The sequence below is a fragment of the Chironomus tepperi genome, unplaced genomic scaffold (assembly GCF_022539635.2).
Source record: "Chironomus tepperi strain 1889 unplaced genomic scaffold, CSIRO-AGI_Ctep_v1 contig_354, whole genome shotgun sequence".
Lineage (NCBI taxonomy): Eukaryota > Metazoa > Arthropoda > Insecta > Diptera > Chironomidae > Chironomus > Chironomus tepperi.
The window spans coordinates 3,365,842-3,391,328 of record NW_027226476.1 but is presented as its reverse complement, the minus strand read 5'-3'; the positions used below and the strand labels follow the sequence as shown (position 1 = coordinate 3,391,328).

At 32.3% G+C, this 25,487-nt stretch overlaps 4 protein-coding genes across 6 annotated transcripts; 3 read left to right on the top strand and 1 right to left on the bottom strand.

Moving 5' to 3' along the window:
* Positions 1-4,153: 4,153 nt before the first annotated feature.
* LOC139094433 (very long chain fatty acid elongase 1-like) lies at positions 4,154-5,449 on the bottom strand. The gene is made up of 2 exons (XM_070645469.1): positions 5,108-5,449; positions 4,154-4,219 (listed from the first exon to the last, which is right to left on the bottom strand). Exons 1-2 carry the CDS (start codon positions 5,447-5,449, stop codon positions 4,154-4,156), a joined length of 408 nt encoding a protein of 135 aa, XP_070501570.1.
* Positions 5,450-7,528: 2,079 nt separating this feature from the next.
* LOC139094585 (uncharacterized) lies at positions 7,529-11,717 on the top strand. Of its 2 annotated transcripts, XM_070645701.1 has the most exons (4): positions 7,540-7,661; positions 7,791-7,885; positions 8,409-9,114; positions 9,253-11,717. In XM_070645701.1, the coding sequence occupies exons 3-4, from the start codon at positions 8,435-8,437 to the stop codon at positions 11,681-11,683; spliced, it is 3,111 nt and encodes a 1,036-aa protein (XP_070501802.1). In that variant the 5' UTR covers positions 7,540-7,661; positions 7,791-7,885; positions 8,409-8,434; the 3' UTR covers positions 11,684-11,717. The 2 variants fall into 2 exon arrangements, with proteins under 2 accessions (XP_070501801.1, XP_070501802.1); XM_070645700.1 differs by lacking the exon at positions 7,791-7,885 and having other exon boundaries at positions 7,529-7,661.
* Positions 11,718-13,936: 2,219 nt separating this feature from the next.
* LOC139094605 (uncharacterized) lies at positions 13,937-15,632 on the top strand. 2 transcript variants are annotated; one of them, XM_070645727.1, is made up of 2 exons: positions 13,937-14,109; positions 14,970-15,632. In XM_070645727.1, exon 2 carries the CDS (start codon positions 15,011-15,013, stop codon positions 15,575-15,577), a length of 567 nt encoding a protein of 188 aa, XP_070501828.1. In that variant the 5' UTR covers positions 13,937-14,109; positions 14,970-15,010; the 3' UTR covers positions 15,578-15,632. The 2 variants fall into 2 exon arrangements, with proteins under 2 accessions (XP_070501828.1, XP_070501826.1); XM_070645725.1 differs by having other exon boundaries at positions 14,869-15,632.
* Positions 15,633-16,149: 517 nt separating this feature from the next.
* LOC139094432 (putative leucine-rich repeat-containing protein DDB_G0290503) lies at positions 16,150-21,498 on the top strand. Its single transcript, XM_070645468.1, has 4 exons — positions 16,150-16,168; positions 17,605-17,847; positions 17,946-18,634; positions 18,667-21,498. Exons 1-4 carry the CDS (start codon positions 16,150-16,152, stop codon positions 21,496-21,498), a joined length of 3,783 nt encoding a protein of 1,260 aa, XP_070501569.1.
* Positions 21,499-25,487: the final 3,989 nt, after the last annotated feature.

Here is a 25,487-nt window from a genome sequence, read left to right as displayed (position 1 = left end):
ACTCTCTCAAACCAGAGTTGACAAGACTATGGCAGTCCGGGTTCCACAAATCTCATGAAAGAGTGGACTCCAGACTCTACTGAAGATGCTTCCTCTAACAGGCAATGATCGTGATCACCAGCTTACACTTGCATACAAGTTATGATCTTAATCAGACGCAATAATGATCATGATCAGTGATCACAATCACAAAAGCGCGATCGCGTCGGTACCGTACCGTCATCAAAAATGTCAAAAAATGTCAAAAAAAATTTCCATAATTTATGCTCAATCTGTCTTTAGAAGATACCTGGATTGAGTTGACTCCTTTCAGTATTTGCAGCTTAATTTTAGGATGAATTTACACAAATATAAATGAATTTTAAAAATTCAAATTTTCAATTTTCCATGTGTTCGTTAGTCAAAAGTCTGTGTCTGAAAAGTGCATCTCAACTAGTTCTTCCAGAGCCGAAAATCCCAAAAAGTCCTTTAAATTAGCTCATGTGATATCTCGATTCAAACTCTAAGTTAAGACATGGAGTCACCGCACAATCGGTTAAAATTAGTCTTTAAATGATGTTACAGACCTGCAAAAACAGAACTGCTGCTTCCAATAATTAACATTTTGTTCATGCTAAAGGAATCTGAAAGAATTTTGAATTTTCGTCAATCCATTATTGAATTATGAACATTTAAAAATAATTTTGCTGTTCCAGTCGTCAAACAAATGCTTATTGGAACTAAGCAGTTCCGTTTTAAACTTCCAACATATTTTCGTCTTATTAAGCAACCAAAATGCTATCAAATTTTTTTTAATTCACATATCAAGTCTCTTTATTCGCAGAAATATTAACTTCACTGTAGATATGACTATTTCATCCAGAATCTCTAATATATACAACATATTTACACAATAATACACATTCAGCATCGCGGTAACAAGTTTATAGCTCTGGCGTAAGCATAATAATACAAACTGTTGAAATGATCATCACATACGCTAATACCAAGTATGCATATGACATTGGAAAGTTGCAGTCATTCCAAAAAAACAGTTGAAATGTGTGAATGAAAATTGTGATGATTTGGAAGATCTGGAATGTAATTTAGAGGTTAAATTGTAGAATTTTGAATTTAAATTTAAAGGAACTGGAAATGTCTAGTTGGGCAAGTATTTAATTCACTAGATAAATGTCTAGACATGCAATCATGGAACTGATTAATCATGTTTTAATACTCACAAATAATCCAAGTCCATAAATCCTTCTAAAATCATACAGCTTAGTATTTGGATAGAAATGCACAAACAGCAGCCGATAAGCAAATGACAGCATATGTGAAAATGAGTTGATGAAGCCAGCAAAGGTCGCATGACCACCAGGAAAATAATTTGTGATTATCCAAATCATAATTGGAAATGATGAGTGATGGACGAGGACATAATTAGCTGTAAGTGTATCATTCTTACGTAGTCCGAGTAGGACAGATTCGAAAATGTATAAGCGCATTTTGAAATCCCAGCGAATCGACAGTCTGCATGTTGGTATGAAATGTAATTATTAATAAGTCAATTCTGAAGGAAATATTGACCTAAATTATTGGTTAAATTAATTCTTTATCTGTGACTGAACAAAATCAAGCGTATTCTTTGAATAAATGCGATTATGTTATCGGGCAAATAATTACTCGAAAAATTACACTAATTAAATATTAACCAAAGAATTATCAACACAATAGATCCAGTAAGTTCCAGAATTTCCAAGACCTAACACCGTGACAGATCCAGTTGAAGATGCAGGTCACTACTTGGAAAAAAACTGTTTAATTTGAAAAATAAACAGAAAAATGACTATTGATCAGTTAATCCAAAAGTCACTTCCAGCATAATTGATTTCTTTAAAAATCAGCAATCATCACAGAAACTTCTCAAGATCCATATAAAACTTTGACTCAATGTTTGAATTGCCTCAAATTTAAGTGTTCTTCAAGTCGTTTTTTGAAAGAAAACTTTTCATAATTCAAACCTCTTTAAAGATCAAAAAAAATCTTACTTGATGTTATGGATGATATGAAAAACATTGTTGATGACAGCGATAAAAATAAATGAAGAACATCATAAAAAGGCAGTAAGAACAATGAAAAATCAAAAAGGAGTTGGTTGTTTTTGTTGTTGCTTGTATCTATTAGAAGTATCGAAAAATTGCTCATTTGACAATGCAGAAGATGCTGATTGTGTTGAGAATGGAACTATAGGACCTAAACAGAAAGTCAATGAAATCTTGAGTGAAATGAAGATTGTTCCACCAAAAGAAATAATTGATGCTCACCTGATGACTGTCAGCAGATTTGTTAATAGAGTGCGTTTGAATACAAGTGATGCAAAGCAAAATACACCGAGGTATTATGCGGAGATGCCTGCAAGCAAGAATGTTTGGAATTTAAAGAGAATATGTTATGAACTAAAAAATGCTTTCGTGGATTTCGTGAATCTTGGTGACATTTTCCAAATGATAAAGATAGCAAATGTCAAAAACAGGCCGTAACATCAGCAATTGAAAGATTTTGAACGTTGGAACTGAAAATCTGATTTAATAACCTGATTTGATGAAAATGATGTCATTCAGGTTCTCTCAAATACCATATGTATCTAGATAAAAAGTTTCCCATTAACAACTTGGACGTTAACAGCCGACCGAATTTTAAACAAATAATTTCCCGAATTTTTCATGTTTTGGAATATTAAGTCTTGACCTTTTTGAAAAAAATTTCAAAAATGCGCTAAAAAGCTGAACTGGTGAGTGATAAGAATAAGATTATTGACTGTCTTATTCTAGCCGAAACATGGATCAATCAACTTGATAAATTTAAACTATATCTCCAGATTCAAACTCTAAGGAGGAGGAATTAACATACGGAGGCACCGCAAATCGTTTGTCCTAAATTAGTTTTAATCATGATGTTCAGACCTGCAATAAGCACCAAATCAACGACAAAAAATACTAGCTGTAATAGGCCGCCGCTGCTTATTTAATGAACACAACGATAATTTAGTAACATTTTGAGACATGAACTCAAAGGATAAAACATGCTTGGAAATGAAAGAATTTTGATTTAATGATGTCAATCCATTATTTGTTGCAAAATTATATAACTAGACCAGCTTCTGATTACTTGATCATGTGATAATTAAGGATAATACCAGTGCCTTACATTTTTTAGTTAAAAATAATTTTTCTGTTCCATATAGTCCAAACAAAGGTCAAAATAGACTAAATGCAAACATTCGTTAACTTGGAACTAAACTCAGCGAATGCTTAAATGTTGATTCTGCAAAATGTTCCAAGACGTTTTAAACTTCCAACATATTTTGTCGACAAAAAGTTTTCCAATAGCAACCAAAATGCTATCAAATTTTTTTAAAAGACAAGAACGAAAATTTAACAGTAGTCTCTTTAAACTAAGATTTTGAAGAGTCCTTAAGACAACATGAAAAGCCAACTCGTACTACTCGATTAACTTTCTCATGGAACATAATGTAGAAAATATGACTTTGTGATTATGAAAATAAATTCATTGACCAGAATCTTGGTTAATAACTGTCTATAAACATATTTAGGAAGCTGGCTCTAAAGTCTTGAAAATAGCATTGTTATGATTCAGCATTGATAATGAAATAGCTGTTAAGGAAAGCAGTTGGCAGCGATGGAATATCCTAAGTTTATTCTAGCTCTGTCCTGACGTAAGCATAAAATGCTTGACAAGGGAATCAAACTGTTGAAATGATCATTAAACCAATTCATAAAAAAGACAGTAAAACAAATATTGAGAATTATCGTGGCATTTCGTTGCTTCCAGCAATCAACAAAGTCACTGAAAGAGTGATCTATGATCAAATTCATCATCAAATAACAGTTGAAACAGTTTGTATCGTGACCATGACAAATTTTGATGATTTGGAAAAGGAAAATATGTGGTCGCCGTATTCTTCGACATCTCAAAGGCTTTTGATAGTATAAATCACGAGCTACTGAGAGGTTAATATTTGTAAAAAGTTATTTTGCCAACAGGAGAAGTTTGTGAAAATATTGGAGGAGTGTAGTGAAATAATGGAAATTACTTTCGAATTTTTTTTCGGATGAATTTAAAGTCCACTGTTGTTTTTCTGCTGGGCAGTTTATTGATACTGATTCTTTAATTCACTAGATAAATGTCTTTGCAGACATGCAATATTGTCATGGAACTGATTGTGATAAGTTGGAAGATATCATGTTTTAATAAATTCACTAAATAATCCAAGTCCATGAAATCCAATTAGACGATTTAATGCAAACTTCTTGAGAATCATTGACAGCTTTTAGTATTGTGGATAGAAATGCAGCAAACTAGCAGCCGAAAATCATAAGCAATGAACGCAATGAATGACTTACCATATGTTATAATGCTTTCATTGGTTCTCATAAAATTTGTAGTTGACAAAGCCAATCGTTTGCAGAAAAAATAAAGCTCGCATGACCACCAGGAATTTTCAACTGAATATTTAGTGATTATCTGTTAATGTATTGCCTGTTAAAGGAATCATTCTTAAACTTACTTTTGTTAACTAAAAAGTACATTGAAACGATGACATGATTAGTGATGGAAAAGGACATAATTAGCCAATGTAAACTGTGTGATCTTATTCTTACGTAGTCCAGAGTAGGAATTAATATTCAAGGGAAATTAACTAGATTCGAAATCATTAATCCGTGCCAAAATGGAGATGCGAATTTTGAATGATTAATATTTAAAGAGATGATACTTATTTGCGTGTACGACACTATTTACCTCTTCATCTGCATTCAACTTGGTATGAAATTTCTTAAAATTTTAGTAATTAAGGAAAGTTGTGCAATCAGAATATGAATGATGGAAGAAGATAATTCTGAAGGATGGGCATATTTTGAAAGCGGAGTCTGGTTGGAAATGTCAGGAGATTGGGTACTTAAATTCTAGTATAAAATTCAAACTAAAACTGCTGATTCTGGGGGTCGAAATAGCAATCATGGATGCTTTAGAGAGACAGGATATTCACATCAATGCTTTCCGGCTTGGATTTTCAATTTATTTAGACAACATTCCATCATCTTACCTTCAATGCCAATTCCGAGTATCCCATGTCCACTGGTTCACATCTCCAATTATAAATAAACAGCCATGGCTCAGATCCAATCACAGTAAAGTACAATGAATTAAAAAATAGGACTATTGTGAGAGCAATTCCAAGTTTTTCAATATCAATTGGTTTTCTATCTCTCATGTATCTTGGTAGAAGATATTTGATAAAAATTATATAAAATGCATAAATTGACACAATTGGAAGTGGATTTCCCATAAGAAATTTATCACGTATTCTCGGATCTGCTCGTTCATAGAATAATTCATGATAAAATGATGTAGAATTTGATGGCACTGTTCCTGTGTCTAATCTCATTTTGTAAAATTAAAGCAGATAAAATATCACTAAATTTTAATCTTAAAAGCACTTATTACACTAATAATTTGAAATAAACTGAAAGGGTATTGAAATATTTCATGTAATTTTATATCACAAGCAATTAAATTTCACTGTCGATGCATTGATGCTGAATTGGCAACAGCTGAAAGGCTATGATTTATTTTGTATTTAATTAAGGCTTTTGTTGCTTATTTTTGTGTGCTATAATGAAATTTAGTGATTTTTGTTCAGATTGTCTGGGTATGAAGTAGATTCTAGATTCGAGAGGCATTTCAGTGAATACTGAACTAGATAATCGACAGTCCATCAATTTTTAACCTAATAAAGAAGTGCATGAAAAATTAAAATTGATGTAAAATTACACAGCTCCTTGTTTCCCAACCTAGCCGCATTTCATTAATGATTCAAACTTCTAAACCCAAAAGACTACAAAAGCGTCTCATGCATCACTTTATTCTATAATCTCACACCTCATGACCTCTAATTTAGCAACACAAATAATGTCGCAAAGCTGATACTATTTACACGCACTTACATGCACACACATCTTTATCTGATTAAAGTTACATAACTGACTAATGACATACTGACTAGACTGCTTTTCTCTAAAACAAATGATGAACTTGGTCTGAAATAGTCACGAAAAATATGACATTTTCTATGTTTTGAGTTCCATATTGTCTTGAAATCTTATCAAATTATGCAAAATTTATTAAAAAATTTGAAATATTTTTTAAAAATTCCTTCATTTTTAACTTATGGCGTGAAATTCTCGAATTTGTAAAATGCGACACACCAAATGTCCTTGAAACCTTGATATTCATGTTATGTTTAAGGAATTTTTGAGACAAAAAGATCATGACTCGAAAGTGTTTAAATTGTTCCGAAAAATTCAAGAAAAATTAAAAGATGTCGAATATTCTGTAGCAGATGAAAATGTTGAGATTGAAATTTGGCATATTGTGGATTATCAAGGCTCATCGAAATCTGAGCCAAGTCACCTTGCATGGAGTTTTACTGAACATTATCAAGAAAATCAGCAAAAGAGGCAAGAAAGTCTAGAAAATTTGAAAAAAACTCCTCAAAAAATTGACAATTTGGCTCAAAATTTAAAGGATTTTACTCGAAATTTTCATAAAATTCAACAACAAGGTTCATCTAGCACTGCTCCAAACTCGACTGAAAATGATCAGAAATCAATGCAAAATCCTCCAAATAATCAAACAAAAGAAAGCAAAAGCTATCAAAAAACACAATTTAAGATCCAAATTTTACCTGAAAATCCACAAAGTCCATCACAATATCCAAGCCATAGTCAAACAAATCGAAATTTCGGTAGAAGACAGACAAACTCAAAAATTGAATGGAACGTGTCTCGAGATAATTTAAAAGATCGTAAAGATTTACAAAATGCTGATTCAAAAATTTTTAGGAAATAGTTTTCCTGAGGTTGTGGCTGATATGGCTGTTATTCTACAGCCAGCCACAACTACTGCACAACAGCTGTTCTTCTTCTTCTACAAAATGATCAAAATCTGCCGAATTTTATATACCAATTTTTTTTTTTATTTTTTTATTATTATATCCAAAATTCCTTTAACAAAAAATTGAGAATGGTTAATTTTAGCAAAAATTTATTAAATATAGTTTCTTATTAAATATTTTTAAATGTTTCTATTTTTGTATCAATAAAAAAAAAAGTTTATTTCAGAATTGTAATCTGTGACAGGTCAACAGAAACAGTCCATTTGTCACAGATCGTTATCTGTTGACAGGTAGACAAATTTAGCCTGTCGCAGGTGTCGCCTGTCAAAGGTCATCACCTGTGACAGGTCGCGTGACCTGCGTCAGTTCAGGCCTGTGACAGGCCAAATCTGTCTGCCTGTCAACAGGTAACGACCTATGACAGGTCATCTTTTGACAGAAACTGTCACCACTACCTGTGACAGGTACCGGTCATCGCAACTCTGATTTATTTCATAACAAATAAATCATTTAAATGCCGAAAACAACGCAAAAACATCAACAAAACAATATATAAAACAATAACAAAAACATCAAAACATTTAACCAGCTGATATTTTGCGTTGTTAAGTTCCCTTTTAATTCTATCTTATCACTTTTAATCATCAAAATTAATTTCATAATTTGGTGCAACTTGAAGTGACAGTGTCAGAAAAGTGCTAAGGTAAATTTCAATATTAACTCTATTTGATTTTATAATAAGCTTTAGATATTCTTGAGGATAACTAAAGAAAAAAGAAAAATGTTAAAACATTTTGAAAATTGACAATGATTCATCTATAATTTTGCGTAGTTGAAAAAATTATGGAAATATTGCAAAACTGAAGACCAAGACAGCCTCGAGCGACAATAATGAAAAAGGATCCGTCACGGAGCTTTAAAGACTCCGTTAAACTTCTTTTATTAATACCAAAGGGAAGCTGCCTAATTTTAGCAGCCATATGACAGCCAAAGGAAGTTTTGAAACCAAACAGCCAAATAGAAGATCTTTTATTAAATAAATTGGAAGCTGCTACAAGCTTGGTGTCCATATGGCTGCTAAAATTGACGACTTTGATTTGGTGTTAATAAAAGAGATTAAGCGGAGCATTAAAATTACTTGGCGTACAACAGTAGAGAAGGAGGCAGAACAACAACAAAAGAAGTTAGCAGAAGTAGCCGTCTTAGCCCGGAACAGAGACCTGTTCAATCACTTTATTAACGCCCTACGATTCACAGTGGATCAAAAGGAACCAATCATCACTCCGTGACAGAATCTTCTTAATATGTGCTGCTCGGGATTGTCGTAGAAATCATGATTTTTATGATATTTTAATTGAAAAATTTGTGATTTTTTTACGATATTGTCTAGCTGTGGACAAAATTTATGGATATTTGAACAATTATTAAGTTCTTTTAAATCTTTTTTCAGAACAAATTCGACAAAATTAAATTAAAATGAACAAAATTAATTTAAAAACTTCAATAATTCCTGACGACATTTCTGATGGAAATGATGTAGAAGAGTCTGAAAATTCAGATGTTCCTACATCCTCCGATGATGAAGAAGAGCCGTTACCCGAAAAATCAATCAAGATCAAGACAGATACATTCACTTTATTCAGTAAATATCTAAATGGTGACGGTGAATTTAATTTCGATGTTATTTCAAAATGCTCAGCTAAGGAAATCAGCGCTTATCTTTTATTACTGTTGGAATATTTTTATAATCATTTCAATGAAATTAACTTCTGTTCAGAAGTGCTCTATGTTATCTACAGAAAGACTAGATACACAGTTCAAAGTAAAGCTGCATTTTTGGACGCATCTAATGAGCTGTTTGGTCAAGAGTTCCTTAAAATATCCAAAAATTCAAACTGGAATGACGTTGTGATGTTTGGAGCACTTTTATGCAAACTCTTGCCTTATAATAAGCCTGAATATTTTGAAATTACAAAGCAATTGAATATTTGGATACAAGAGCTTATCAAGTGCAGTGCTGAAGGCAGTGAATATGGAATTATCGCATTTATGTTGATTATGAGAAGAATGTCGAAAATGTTCAATCCATTAAATGGAAGTTATGATCATCTTTTGGAGGTTTTGAAGATTTTGGTGAAAGATGGAGATTCTGAGAGGTAAGTTGGAGTAAATGAGCTTTTGAACTCTAATGTGAAGGCACCTGAACCTTAGAATTCTATTAAGAAGTCACCTAAACCTAAATAATCTTTATTTCAAGCATCAAAACATTAAAACTTATTTTAATTTCATTTTAGTAAAAAGTCAGAAATCACCAAACTTCTTGATCAAGTCGGATACGTCAACCTCGATGACTACGAGTCACATGATGTAGTCAAATACAAAAATGAGACAGAAAATTCTCAAAAATGTAAAGAATTTGAAAATTTTCTTAATATGGCTGATGAAAATGCATTATTTAATGTCGCAATGTTTGCTGACATTTTAGATAATGAAATTAAATGTTTTGCTCGTAAATTCATCGAAATTGGAATCCAGGAGCCTCAAAAAATGAAATTTTTGGCATTCATTGCCTACAGATTTCAACAAATCATCTTTCATATGCGACAAGTTGCTGCAAAGGTTGTTAAAAGTCTTGATCAAGAGATTGAGGTTATGAAGACAAATAATGGAAAAGGATCAATTGACATGACTAATCTTGCTAAGTTTATTGGTGAATGCTTCATGTATGAAGATGAATTAATTCCAACAAAGTCTGTGACAAATTGGCTTTCATTGCTGTCAGATTTAGGTGAAACTGATGCAATAGTGATGACTTTAAAGCTATGCGGTGGAGTTTATAAAATCGTTGATCCAAAAAATTTTGATAAATTTTGCAATGTAATTGACACTTCAACTAAAGTTGAAATTGATGCAGTTTGTGAGGATTTTGATAAAATTGCTCCAGATTCGTACCTAAAATACCAAGAATCAAGAAGATTTCAACCTGAAAAAGACGCTGAAAAAATTTCAAATTTCAATTTATTTTTAATTCAATATTCAAGAGGAAAAAATGTCAATTTTGACTACTTAAGTTTATATGGATGCAAGCATAACAATTTAATCGATGTATCAAATAAATTCATAAGGGAACTAGTCAAACCCAACGCAAATGTCATCAAACTTGCTGAATTTTTTAAAAGTTTTTTCGATTTTTCTGTTAAACTTGGCAAATTTGTAGTGGAACTTAAGGATGTATTTTTGGGTAAAATAGCTGAAATGCCTGCTAGTCATCCAGATGAAATCACCAATGTTGGAAAACTGATTGGAGAATTAAGGAACTTGATTGTGATTGAGAAATATCCTCAAGACAAATGGTTGGACATGATTGAAAGTTTAGAACCGACTAAAAATGTCAAATTATTAGAAATTTATCTAGATGTGCTGAAAGTCATGATGTACAATCTATATATGCATGAAGAAGGCAAATATATGAAATATCTTAAGGACATTAAGGCTATTGACACAGCAGACCCTAAATATCCTCGAAACATTAAGTCAAAAGTCCTTCAAATCATCCAAAATTCAATTAACAAAAAAATTGACAAACCTTCAAAATCAATTTTTATAAAAATGAAGTTTGCATGCCAATTTAACGGAATTCCAACTGACATCCCGGCATCAAGTCCAACAGAATTTGATGTTAATGATTTTGTCAAATTCTACTTCCTATCTGCATCAAAAAATCCATTTTTTGCAGACATTTATCTAAAATCCAGGAAGTATCTCGCAATTGGAAAGCATGGTCAGCAATTTGGAAGAGTTTTCAATCAATTTATTGTTGATAGATTCAAGGCACTCACAGGTCCGGATTATTTTGATGAATATGAAGCAATTCCAACGCTAAAATTTATTATCCTGACTAATTCAAAAAGCATTTATAAAGAACATGCAGTTACAAAATTTTTACAGAATATACTTGAAATTCATGATTTTGATGCTCATAAGGAATGCCTAAGGACTTTGGTTAATATGCTAAAAGTGAATTTAAGGAAGTTTTTAAAAGCTGATTCTCATGCCTTATTTTCTCTTTTCAGAAAAGTTCAAGGTAAATTCATAAAAATTGAAGATTCTTCAGCTGATGATAATGAAGAAATTGAAATTTGGCATATTGTGGATTATCAGTGCTTCCCGAAAGACCAAAGCTCATCTAACACTGAATCCATTGAGCCAAGTCAACTTGCATGGAGTTTTACTGACAATTATCAAGAAAAGCAAAAAAGAAAACAGAAAAAAGTCAAAAATTCCAAAAAATCAACAGAGAATGTTGACAGCTTAGCTCAAAACTTGAAAACTTGGTCCAAAAACTTCAATAAAACTCAACATCAAGGACGAATTGCTGGAAATTTAGGAGAGACACGAGATTTGAGTCAAGAAGCACAAAATTTAGACAAAAATGATCAAAACTCATCCGAAATTGATCAAATTTCAACAGAAACATCATCACAAAAGACAAACGAAATTACAACAGATTACAGACAAAGGAAGCAAAAGAAAAAAGGAAAACAAAAGGAGATAATTGAATGGACTGTAACTCGTGATGACCTAAAAGATCGCGATGAACTTCAAAAAGTTGAAATGCCCAAGATTAAAAATCGGCCAAGAAATAGAAACAGAATAAATCAAGATTCTAGTCAATCTGGCTGTGGTTCAAGTCAGAACGACCGAGAAGGGAAAAATCGGAATTAAATTGCTCAATTAATAAACTGTCAAAAATATTTAATTATACAATATTTTAGTTTTAATCATTTTTATTTCGAGTTTGTGCACTTCAGCTTTTCTTTGTTGCCATCAAAGGTGTATGTGCAGGATCTTCCTGAAATTCGTCTAAATTGTCCATTGTCTGGAATTGGATTTGGACTAGCAATTGGATTCAGACTGTTGAATGGAAATTGAGGAATTAAAGGGAATGGACCCCAACTTTGTTGATTCAATCCTGGGTACATATTTGTGTTAAAACTGTTGCTATTTCCGTTCATTGATGGATCTTGGTCTGAATTGTATTCATCTCGTCTATGAAATCTTTCTCTTGATTGTGCTGAATAGAATGTGAAAATTGCAGCCACTAATATAATAATTAATAAGTTATTCATTTTTACTAAATTTTAAACTGTACTTCAACAATGGATTTACTAAATGGAACTGATTTAAAGACACAAAAATTGAATTTATTTATATTAAGCAAAATCACGTAAAAAGACATCGATAGACAATTTTATAATACAATTATACTATAATACTTTGAGCACGTTATAAAAATATACGAAGAGTCTGAAGGAGAACAGATAAGGTGATATGATGATTCAATACTTTATATGATACATTTTTGGGGTTCCTTTAGAAATTGTTCAGCACAAACTCACAAAATTTTGTACTTTGCATCAGCAAATTATTCAAGAATTTCAATTCATTTATTAAGTCTCGACGTCCTTAAGAATGCCACGTAATAAGTGAACGACAATATGCAAGATTTTGCACTTAACTGCATGATGTGGACGAAATTTGTTAGATTTTTTGAATTTCTTACAATTGACTTACACAAATTTGCGTAAATTTTGATCAAAGGTCAGACACTTCAAAAGGACAATACTGGACTTGCTGTACTTGTTGTATTTTCCATGCAAGTCTGCTGTTCCTGCCATTTTATACAATTGCATGACAAAATTGAGCATGCTTAATTATATCGAAGAGTATACTCACGAGCATGGTCTGGTATGGATAGAGTCCATGGAGTTTTTTGTTAAGGATGAGGATATGTGGTTAAAAGTCGACTTGTTACGTAATAAGTTAACAATCCCTAATCAAATCTTAACAATCAAGCCATAAATTCATAAATTATTTTATTAAAAATGTCAATTAATTAACATAAATTCAACATCAATTCCTTAAAACTTAATAAGATGTTTGACACTTTTCGACATATTTTTTGCCATCAAATGTAGAACTGCAAGCTATTCCCGACTTCTTTACATTTGTTCCCGAATCTTGACCAAATCTTGGAGCAAAATTATTTACATTCGGTAAATTATTTGGTTGAAATCCTCTAAAATTTTGTTGCTGATTCCAGTTTGGAAATGCTGGATTAAAATTAGGAAGGAAATTTGGATTAAATGGTCCTTGATTGACAGATGCGGATGATCGACTGCTAAAAAACTGATTGTTGGCTGTTGGATAAAAATTTTGCGGAAATCCAAATTGTGATTTTGTGACATCAAATATGAAAATCGATGCAATCAGCACAGTAATTATAATTTTACTCATACTTAATACCTCACTATCGAACCTGTAATGTGTAACTGAATAGAAATTCAATAAATTGCATTTTTTTCATATTTATATGAGAATATTTTCAATGAACTTTGACAAATAGAAATGGATGATAGACTTGAATTAGCAATAATATTTTTTCTATAAATCAAGTTTAGTATAAAGCAGGAAAATCTTGGGGAAATCCCATTTAATAGTTTAATTTGAAGAGATATGTAGTTAGCTTAATCAAGTAACTGAAATTGCACACGAAAATTCCAAAACTGCATATCAGTCTACGTCAGCCAGTGAAATTGTCTCCATCAACAGCCATATAGTCATAATCCTTACATTAGATCAGTGTTGTTCAAACTGTTTGACACGGTACACTGGTGTGCCATAGAAAAAGCTCACATGTGCCGCGGATAAAATTCATAAATCCCCAAATTTTTAGAATTTTTACTAAAAAAGCTTTGTCAAAATCCAAAGATCACAAGCAATATTTCTAGTATTTTGGACTATATTCTAAGAATTTATTTTAATTCCACATCCTTTTTAGCGTTACAACCCATGTGTGCCGTGATTCAAAAAAGTTTGAACATCACTGCATTAAATACAAAATATTGAAATTTTTAATAAATTTTTTTAACGTTTTCTAGAAATTTGAATCGATCACATGAAAAATATCAACAAACATACAATCACAAAATATCTAGGCACTTGACAGAATTGCATTTCACTGTGCTTAAATTTAATTTTTTTATCTCATTTTAAAAGACTGAATTTTTATTCAAATCCACTAAAAGTGTTACTTAATGTAAATATTTGACGGTGAATTGTGAAGCAAGAAGAATTAGCGAGCTTTTTAGGTAAATATTTAGATTTTAAGCTATAAAGCAAATTTAAAGGAAACGTTTAGATCAGTTGAAGCTTTGAATCTTTTTTACTGCTGACTAACAACCTTGGGAGCCCAGTTCAATGTCGAGAAATCAGTGCAAAGTGTTATGAATCTTACTGTACATGTTCTTAATTATAGTGAGATTGTTTACAAATTATTGCGAAATCTTATCATGTTGTACACCAGCTGTACATTGCCGATCATATGTAGAGTGTTTCACTTGTTGCATATGTTTAAGCTATGATTATTTTGAGGTGCACAGCATTAAATTAGGAAAATTTTTTAAATACAATATAGAGAAATAGTGTGCAACTTGTGTGCTGTGGCACACTAATATGTCTCTTTTGGGCCACTTCAAGATCTGAGGTTTGTCGCGGGACAGAATAGGCTGCGCTCGTCTGATTTAGAGTATATTCTACTTTAGGGATTGAATTCTTCAGTATCAGTGTCATATTCAGGGGAGGGAGACTCTGGGGTCAAACTTCTCACTCCATACTCAAGTAGCATAACCCAGAGACCCGATCATGTTCACTATTTTATGGTTAATACGTTATAATCAAGCATATGTTCCCAATTCCTAATTCTGTTATATCAAATATTTAGGAGTATGGAAAAGGGTAGGTGGGGGGCAAAGGGATGTATTCAAGGGTTTTAGGGATCGAAATTCCTTTCCTTATACACCTAGCATTTGATGAAAACATTCAATTGTAATTAAAATTTATTATTTTAGCTCAATTACAGCTGCACAACCACAACTGCACCCATATACTTAATAACTAATCCTGATCAATTCCACTACAATTATGTTCACAATTTTTCCACTACTCGTAGACTTATTATCCACAAGAAAACCACTTAACATCACCCAAAATATGTCAGCAACCTACATTAAACTATTTGAAAAACTCCAAGAACTAGCCAATAAATATCAGACCCAAAAATCATCTCCAAATGGAAAAATTGATGAGGGATTATGTGATGAAATCCAAAAGACTTTTGAAGCTCTTATTGTTGCCATAAATTCGGAGACTGACGTGAATCTTGACCTAACCCAAGAATTAACGGAATTAAAAGAGTCAATAAGAAAAGAATTTGAGGAACCAGAAATACCAGAAGAGGAACTTGATGATGATGAATCACAAACTCGCGAACCAATTGCTCATCAGCGAGCCGCAAGATCAGCCTTAAATCTCATCAAAGGTGCTGCATTTGGAACTGCATTAACAATTATTGGAAACAACTTTCTCGGACAAATTGGACGACGACTTGGCAATGATGTTTATGACAGTGCAAAATCAATGGCTGACAGTTTCAGATTTAATAAGACTAAAGTTGATGATGGATACATTTATGTCAATAATTCAATAATCAATCAGATGAACAAGGAAGCGGCATTGAATTCTCTTTATGGTGGCGGAACTAAACCAAATTATATGTGAAAAAAATGTGTTAATGATGAATAGAAATAAATGTTGATTCCCTTTTTTAAAAGCATTTTTGGTGATATTTAAGTCTTATCCTGTGTCTTTGCAGCTTAATCGAATTTGGAGCATTTTCCTCTCAACAGGTATAACCACCCCAAGTGAAACAGGGTGCGATTAGTCGACCGTACTTTTAGTTGATATTCAATAATTGTCATGATTATAACTAGACATATGGTTGACCAATTGCAGTCTGTTCCACACAGAGACACTACTTGGACGGTATAGTGGCACGCCTAGTATCCAAAAGGGGTACACCAGGCGACTGCTTTCTTCAATAGATTAAACCATGACTTTTTTACAGAACTTTGTACCAACTTTATTAAAATAATTACACAACCAAATATAACATATTGTTATCTAAATTTTCAGAAAACCCACAAATACATTTAATCTTGGTTAGCTTATGGTCATGATATCGTATCAATTATTTGACATTTTAGTCTTTCGTTGCGTGTTGTGGCTGATTGACCTCATATTTTTTTTTGCGGTTTAAATAAATCAAATCTAAAAAGTTATCAGTGATTATGATGGAACAAGCATTAGAAGGTATTACAATTGATGTTAATGAACTTTGGATGAAACTGTTTTCCGAATGTTTTCGATGTTACTTTAAAAGACGTATTTAGAATTTGAAACACGAAGTTCGTATTTCATTATACTTTTCATGGGATATTTAAACTTTTGATCGTGATGAACAAAGTGGACCGAAATTCGAGTCGACTTCTAGCACAATAATCACGTAGTCATTAACTATGTATTTAAGCACTGAACATCAGTTCAGTCCAAAATATCAAAATATTTTACACGTGCCTAACTAATCTCATAAGCTAAATGATTAGCTAATTCTTGATTAAATGTCGAACAAAAAATTATTTTTAAATAACTTTGTTGCTATCTTATCTTTCTGTAAAGCCACACTTAAAACATACTGAATCATTTAAAGGGTTTCCTCGCTTTTATAAGTATATTGAACTTGGATAAGCAGTTCTTTTGTTGTTTATAAATTTCTTATCTAAAAATTTCTTATATTAATAGGTTTTAAGCACTTAAAATTAATCCTTTTTTCACTGTTAAGACTGATTATCTAGTCTTAAAGACGAAACTAATCTCGAGGATATTGCAATACTGATCTAGATTTGAAAATTTTAAAAATTCAAATTAATGTATTATTTATTATCATGTTTGAATCAATTTCAAAAATAGAAAAAGGTTGCATCATTTCAAAATATCAGACTCAAATCATACTAACTCTAATTGACTCCTAAGTTGGTATTTTTTGTTTACATTTTTCAACCCAAAATTTCTGTTAAATTCTCGTTATTTATACACTAAAATTAATCAGTTTATCTATCTTTAGCAATTTTAACTTGCTATTTACGATGATCAAATGCATCAAAAAATGCCTTTAAATTTGTTAAAAGTATGATTGAAAATGTCCTAATTTTCAAATTTTTGATTGTGGATAAGTTAAAAATCTCATCAGATCTCATCGCGAGATATAGATGAATCGAAAGATCGAATATGTATTAATGCCACATCGTAGCCGACATATGTTGAAAATTGTATAATTTTGGCTTTTTCACTCTTGTCGTGCAACATAATTTGTTGTAAACTTTAAAACTTACATTATTAACGTTATTTGACCATTTTTCAGGAACTGACTCCAATTTACAACAAAAAACTTAACGTGGACCTGAACAAAAATGTTTAAAATTCAAAATATCAAACTTGTAAAAAAGGAATCATTCATCAAAAAACAAAGGAACATCTTAAAGGACTATTCAAATCAGGTCTTCCAAAAAATACCCGTGCACATATGAATTTTTGCCATTAGATGGATATATTGGTCGTTAGCTAAACTAAAGGTCATGAAACATAAAATGAATCTGAAATTAATGTCGGCTAATGTTCCTGAATCAAAATATCGAAAAAGGATAAATCCTCAAGAAGAAAAATTTTACTAATTTTCACTTTTCCTGTAGATTCATCAAAAAGCAAAGGATCACTAAAAGGACTATTCAAATCATCAAAAAATGACCCGTGCTATGAAGCCATTGATGGATATGTTTCAGCATTATTAGCTAAAGCTAAAGGTCATGAAGAATTATGGGATGAATTGAAATTGCTGTCGCCTACTGTTCCTGAAGAAAATGATTCAAAGAAGTCATCGAAAAAGGATAAATCCTTAAAAAGCAAAAAAACTGAAGAGTTGGATCCAACTGCAGGTAAGGAATCATCTACTAAAGTGTCACTATCCAGAGAGTCATTGGTTGAAGGTTCCCAGCAATACGAAAGAAGACAACTTTAACTGACGATTCAAAAGAAGTAAAACAACAACTTCAAGATGAATCAATGAAAGGTGATTCAGATACGAAGAATGATCAGCTCAAAGATGCATCAAAAAACAAGGAACAAATAATATCACTAGACAAGCAAGCTGCCGTTGAACAAGAATCAGATCCAAATGATTCTAAAACTAAATCAAGTGATTCACCAACAAAAGTAAAGAAATCATTCTTCAAGAAGCAAGTTTCAGTTGATGAACAAGCTGTTGTTAAGGAACAACTATCAAATGACTCTGCAATTTTAAAAATCGAAGAACTTATCAAGCTAATCACTGAAATGTTTGATGAAAATGCATCTGGACACATCAATCCTGAACTATGTTCACAGATTTATGCTTTACTTGAGGAATTGACGCCATTCTTTAATGAAAAATTCTCAGCGGACCTCGACAAGTGTTTGAGTAAAGTTAAAAAAGCACTCAAAGCAGAATTAGAGACAATAGAGTCTCAAAAATCCAAAACTGTGTTTCAATCAATTTTCAAAAATGCCAAAGCTGGACTGTTTCAAGAAGCTACGGTGATGTACATCCAAACATTAGTTACAAAATCAGAAGAGTTTATAGGAGTTCTCAGTGAAGCTTTAAAGCCATTAGCTGAGATTCTGCTTCTTAGACAGCAAAATATTGATAGCAAAGAAGAGCCTTTGTCGGCAGACCAATCCGAAGATAAGAAAGCATCAAAGAAGAAGAAGAACACGGGAAGAAAGATAAACCAGATTTGATTCCGCAATCATCTAATGATGAACAATCAAAAGCATCTCAGACAACAACTGAAACAAGTACAGAAGCTGAAGAACATAGTCCTTTAGGAGAAACAACTAATACAGATCAAACAACTCTTAACGAAAAAGATGAGAGCTTTAAAGTTCAACAAGAATCTTTACCAGGCAAACCATCAGAAGAAGAATCACCAGAAGCAGATCAAACATCAACAAATGACAAATCACTGATCAAAAGAAAAACATCATTTAGAGATAAGATTTTCAAAAAGAAACAGCCATCATTGAGCAAACAAGTCTCAATAGATGAGCATGAAGCTATAGATGAAGAACTGTCTGCGAAAAATGAGGCTTCAAAGAGTAAACAAAGTTCTGAGAGCAACAAAACTTCTTTTGAGAAGCAGGTCTTGTTAGAAAAACATAATTCAGTGGATGAACAACCTGTTGAAGGTGAAGAGAATAAGGATGAAGAAACGGCAAATAAATCAGCTGATAAAAAGTCTAAAAAGGCTGAAAAAGCCTCGAAGAAAGAAAAATCATCATCCAAGGGCAAATCAGCTGTTGAAGAACAATTAGTCATAGATGAACAACTTCCAGTTGATGACTCTACATCAAAAACTAAGGAAAAAGAGCCAAAACCAAAGAAATCATTATTTAAGAAGCAAGCTAGTATTGAAGAACAACCTGTAGCTGTAAAAGTTCTTACACACGAGGAAGCAGTGCCAAAAATCCAAGAGATGATCAAACTTGTCACTGATATGTTCGAACAAAATACATCTGGACAGATCAATCCTGAGCTTTGCACTCAAATTTGTACTTCCTTTGAGGAACTTACTTCGTTTTTCAATGAAAAACTAAGCATAGATTTGGACAAATTCCTGTCAAAAATGAAAAAAGCTCTTAAGAAAATCAACAGCGAATTAGAACTTCCGGAATCATCAAAAAGGAAGCAAATCTTTCAAGTATTCTTCAAGCTTACAAAGAGTGACTTATTCTATGCAGCTACCGTACTTTATGTACGTACATTAGTCACTAAGTTTAATGAGAATCCTGGAGATCTTAGTGATGTACTTAATCCTCTGGCAGAGCTCTTGACTCTTGAAGACAAGAAAACATTAGAAAAGGAACAAGCTGCAAAGCAAGCATCTGGCGAAGAAGATTCTGATTCCAAAATAGCATCAAAGGATAAACAGCAATCGAAAAAGGCTAAAGACTCTACAAAAACTGACAAGCAATCAGTTGATTCAGAAGATGCAGCAAGCAAGGATCAATCATCAATTGAGGAGCAATCAACTAAACCTGAACTACTTTCAGCTGAAGAAGCATTGATCAAAATCCAAGAATTAGTTAAACTAGTAGAGGAAATGTTTGAACAAAATAAAACTGGACAAATCGAACCTGAACTCTGCACACAAATGTACAACATCCTCAAAGACTTGACTCCATATTTCGTCGACCAATTGAACATTGACTTAGACAAATATTTAACCAAAATGAAGAAAGCTCTTAAAAAGGACATGTTCGAATTGGACCTTCCAGATTCATCAAAACGTAAGCAAATCTTAGCAGCAATCTTCAAATACACAAAGAGTGGAGTATTTTTTGGAACTGCGATGGTTTATTTTCGTAAGTTAATCACCAAATCTAGTGAAACTCCTGGTGAATTGAATGATGCGCTGAAGGAACTGTCGGAGATTATTGCAGTTAAGGCGGAGGGTGAGGAAAATATTGTGATTGACAAAAAGACAGAACCATCAGAAGATAATAAGATAACAAGGAAATTGGAACAATCTGAAGGCTCAGACACCAAAAAGAGCTCCAGATCAACTACAAAGAACTCCAAAAAATCAAAGAAACCCAAAACAACTGAAGAAGTAGATGAATTGCCAGAAAAATTGGTTGAAGAACAAGACCAAAGTCAAAATGAAGAAATAGGCCATCACAACAATCAAGATGATCAAATTGTTGAAGGAAACCAAGAAGAAGACAATGAAGATGATTCAAACGACACTCAAGATACTTCCAATCAGAAAAATCAAAAAGAAGATGACGATAATCAAACGAATGGCAATAATCTTGGTGATAAAGACAATAAAACTCAAGATTCAATCACTAAAGCATCTAATATGTTATTAGATGATTCAACACCATTGGAACAGGCGACTGCCATTTTTACACAATTCAGACAGAAATTTACTAAGCCTAAGTCAAAACCAAAAACCAAAGAAACTTCTAAAAAACAACCACAATCCAAAAAAGAAAAGGAAGATGAAAATGATCAAAAGTCTAACTATCTAGCAGATGAATTAGGTGGAAGTAAAACAAATGATAACTCTGAGGAATCTGCTGGTGTCAATCGATTTGGTAATGTGACAAACTTTGATGAGGATGAATTAGCTGAAAAAGGTAATGAAAGCGGTTCTATGGGTATAGGCGGTCATCAATCTAGATTAGATTCTGAAGAAACTGTCGATTCAACTAAAGAGAATGATCAGAATGAAGATTTAAGTGGCAATGCAGGGGGAATGGGTTATGATAAACAAGTAAATGAAGAAAATGACGAACAGATTAGTGAGGAAGAACAGAGTGAAGATGAAGACCAAACTGATGACGAAGAAGACAACTCAGACGAGACCGAAGACAGTGATTATGATTCAGAAGATGATTATGATTCGGATATGGAAGATATGCTTGGTGAATTTGATTCAGATGATGAGGATGACATGGAAGACATCAAGAGTCATAAAGTTGTATCAGCCTTCTTAAAAATAGCAAAAAAGGCATTAAGTGTCGCTTTGGATGTAGAAATATGAGTGAATTTAATTAATTTATAGATTATGTAGAACTAGTTGTGATAGTTTAGTAATAAAAATAGTTGTAGATTATTTGGACATTTATTTAATAATACAGGTAATTATTTGAGTTATAAAAATTAAAGACTAGGTACTGAACAAATGACAATTATACTTATTTATTTGCTATACTCTTGCTGGTTGACACACAAAAGTAAAAATCATACACAATTAGCATAATTCAGTTAATCGAAAAACAATCCTGTGACTGTGGTGCCGACATCCGGCATCATGCCCAAAAACACCAACCTGGTGCCAGATTTTGAATCGATTAACTGACTTATGCTATTCGGCATTGAATTAACCAAATGAACTTTTAACCGGTGACTTAATATCGAAAAAAGTAGCTAGACTCAATACCAAATTATCAGGTCCAAAATAAAATGTTAAATTTGTCTTGTACTGTCCCTCAGGAAAAATTGAAATTTTTTTACCTGTTTCAGTATCAATTGTTATATTATAGAACTCCATTAAACCTTCATATGGGCATTTATGAAATAATCCTTGAAGTGATTTACCAACAACGTCTATAATCATTTTTAAAAATAAATTGTTTTCAGCTCCTTCCATAATTGGACACCAATTTATCATTTTTGAGTCAATAACTTCACGATAAATATTTCCATAACGGAAGCTGCAAGTTACTCGAAGAAAAATGTTGTAAATTTTCTTTTTAGTTTGAATTCCAAAATTCTCTGTTGAATATGTTTTAGAATAGTTCTTTATGAAGCAGAAGGTGAAGTAAGCAGTGCTGTTATCCCTCGAAATACATTGAACACCTCGAAATCGAATAGAATATTTTGAAAGATCCTCTCCAGGCCTCATTGGACGTTGACATTTTGACCATGGTGAGAAAATAATTACAAATATTAAAATAATTTTCAACTTCTTCATTGCCTTTCTGCTGATGCACTGAATTAAATTGTGCTTTTATTTTGTAGAAATTGTATAGCGGAAAGGGGCATATTCAGGAGAGAGACGGGGTTAATAATTAACAAAAATTAAAATAACTGCTTATTAACTTGTTAACATTGGTGATCAAAGAAGGTTAAACTTGATAAACTAGTGAGTTATTAACATTATGGAGCAATACAAAAAAAGACAAAAATTATGAAAAATTTGTCGATATTTCATTAAAATATTACAATGTACTTGATTGATTAAAAGACCCATTAATCACCTGATGAGCAATCTAAAGCTATTAAACATTCAAATAATTTTATTCAGGAGTGTAAATCGAATCAACAGAGAAGCTTTAAACTAGAATTACGTCATTCGCCGTAAAATAGTTTGAAAAAAGTCGTAACGGCAACTTAACATCTAAGCATCTTAACATTTATTACTTGTTGTGCTGTTCGTGCAATCCCAGAATTTTGTTGAAAAATTGATTTAAATGATCCATACTTATGAGAAGAACATAAATCATCAACAAATGAGGCATCTGATGGTGTCAAGCCTTCTTCAATTCTTATAATCATGATGATGCCTCGAAAAACACAAATTGGTAAGTCAATCAAAAATCCGACCCTATTCTAGTTTGACTCTGATTTAATTTTAGATTCAAACTAGTACCAAATTTGGAATCGATCAATTGACTTGTGATATTTGGGTGATATACTTCCAGTCCGGTTTTTCCTTTATGTTTCTTAGATTGCAGTTAAGGATGACGGCCTGCTAGACCAACGCATCATGTAATTACTAGAGCCTTGTTAGATTCCGCCCCACTATGTGGCTTGGATTGATGGCTTGATTGGCTATGGTAAGCTAGATGCAGCATAGAGCTACATATATAATACGTTCATCACCTTTAGAATAGATTTGGGCGATGTACTAGATATAAAAGTCCATACGATTGTATCAATTCTGTCAAAATTAGCAAGAAGACATTAAGTGTCAATTTGGATTTGGATTTATGACCAAATTAATGAATTTATAGATTGTATAGATTGTAATAAAAATAGTTAAATTCTTTATTATTAAGTGGCTACGACCCCTGCATTCTAAACTATTAAAAAATCATCCCCAAGAACTCTTTATTGGTGACTTAACCTCCGTATATGCTACAAGAACCAAAATAATTTTTTCAGGATTATCAGAAATTGTTATGTTGTACTTATACTGTCCTTCTGGAAATAACGTGACTTTCCTAGCTCCTTCAGTGTCCATTGTGACATTATAAATTTCAAGTCGACCTTCATATGGACATTTATGTAATAATCCAGGAACTGATTGACCAATGATATCTAAAACATATTTAAAAAACAAATTGAAGTCAGCACCGTCCATAGCTTGACACCAATTTATCACTTTTGTGTCAACAACTTCACGATAAATATTTCCATAACGAAAACTTGCAACTATTCGTACGAAAATTGATTTGATTTTTTTCTCAATTTTAAGTCCAAAGTTCATTGTTGATAATTTCCTTGAATAGCTTTTTATGTAACAAAATGTAAAGTAAGCTGTTCTGTTATCGTTGCTCAGACATTCTATTCCTCTAAATTTAACACCATAGTTTGATAAATCATCTCCAGGCTGCATCGGACGTTGGCAATGTAATGGCCATGGCCATAAAAAAATAAGAAAAAACATCAAAGTTTTCATTTTGATTTCACTGCTTTTAACAAGTGAGTGACAACATTAGTGTTGGTTTTTATTTTGTTACTATTTTAGAAAAACATTACTAAAATCCATTAAAATATAAATCACAAAATTATAATAATAAGATTTGATTTTATATAATTGACTAATCAAATCCTGTGTGTTTTTTGACTAACTGTCGGTTTTTCTATAGTTTTATAAACATTGTAGAATTTTGAAACAATCAGAAGCAAATTTTGAGTTTTAGGGGCTCTGGTTGAGCTTATGTTGTTCTCATGGAGCTCATCAAGACTTCACAAAGCTTATTTAGACTGCACAAAGCTTATTTAGACTTCACAAAGCTTATTTGGACTTCATGAGGCTCATTTGGACCTCATTGAACTCATGTTGACCTCATAGAGTTCAGGGGGACCTCATAGAGCACACGTTGATCTCATAGAGCGCATGTTGACCTCATAGAGCTTATGATGATCTCATAGAGCTCATATTGAACTTATAGAGCTTATGTTAATCTCATGAAGCTTTAGAAGACCTCATGTAGACCTCATAGAGCTCATTTAGACCTCCTGGAGGAAATATGGACTTCATGGAACTCATTACGACCTTATAGAAATCATTTAGACTTATTAAAGCTCATATGGACTTCGTGGAGCTTATATAAACTTTTTGGAGCTTATATAAACCTCATGAAGCTCATTTGGATCTTATATATATCACTTGGACCTCACAAAGCTCATATAGACATCGTAGAGCTCTTGTATACTTGATGAATCTCATTTTGATCTATTCAGCAATTCAGTTTAATATACAACACAAAAAGTAAACTCAACACAATATTTTATTGAATATTTTTCAACATAATTGCACAAATCAACAATCATCCAAAAGAGCTTTTTAACGGCGATTTGACTTCAGTATAGACAACAAGCATCAGAAGTATTCTCCCAGTTCCTTCATAAATTGTGATATTATATTTGTATTGTCCTTCTGGAAATATTGAAGTCTTCTTTGCCATCTCGTTATCAATTGTAATGTTGTAAAATTCCATAGTTCCACCATATGGACATTTATGAAATAATCCAGGAATTGATTGACGAACTACGTCGAGAATAAGTTTTAAAAATAAGTTGTAATCAGCACCGTCCATAACTTGACACCAATTTATTAGTTTTGTGTCGACAATTTCACGATAAATATTTCCATAACGAAAATTGGCAATTAATTGTACAAAAATATTTTTGAGCTTTTTTTCAGCTTGAATTCCAAAATTTAAAGTTGTAATTGTCTTCGAGTAGCTCTTGATAAAGCAGAATTTGAAACACCCTGTGCTATTGTCAAAGCTTGTACAC

Coding starts and splice junctions, on each gene's coding strand:
- LOC139094585 (XM_070645700.1), top strand. CDS start 8,435: ATGAACAAAATTAATTTAAAAACTTCAATAATTCCTGACGACATTTCT. Junction 9,115..9,252: donor AAAGATGGAGATTCTGAGAG/GTAAGTTGGAGT, acceptor ATTTCATTTTAG/TAAAAAGTCAGAAATCACCA.
- LOC139094432 (XM_070645468.1), top strand. Junction 17,848..17,945: donor AGAGTTGGATCCAACTGCAG/GTAAGGAATCAT, acceptor ACGATTCAAAAG/AAGTAAAACAACAACTTCAA. Junction 18,635..18,666: donor CGGCAGACCAATCCGAAGAT/AAGAAAGCATCA, acceptor GAAGAACACGGG/AAGAAAGATAAACCAGATTT.
- LOC139094605 (XM_070645725.1), top strand. CDS start 14,942: ATGTTCACAATTTTTCCACTACTCGTAGACTTATTATCCACAAGAAAA.
- LOC139094433 (XM_070645469.1), bottom strand. CDS start 5,449: ATGAGATTAGACACAGGAACAGTGCCATCAAATTCTACATCATTTTAT. Junction 4,220..5,107: donor ACTCGGAATTGGCATTGAAG/GTAAGATGATGG, acceptor TATCACAATCAG/TTCCATGACAATATTGCATG.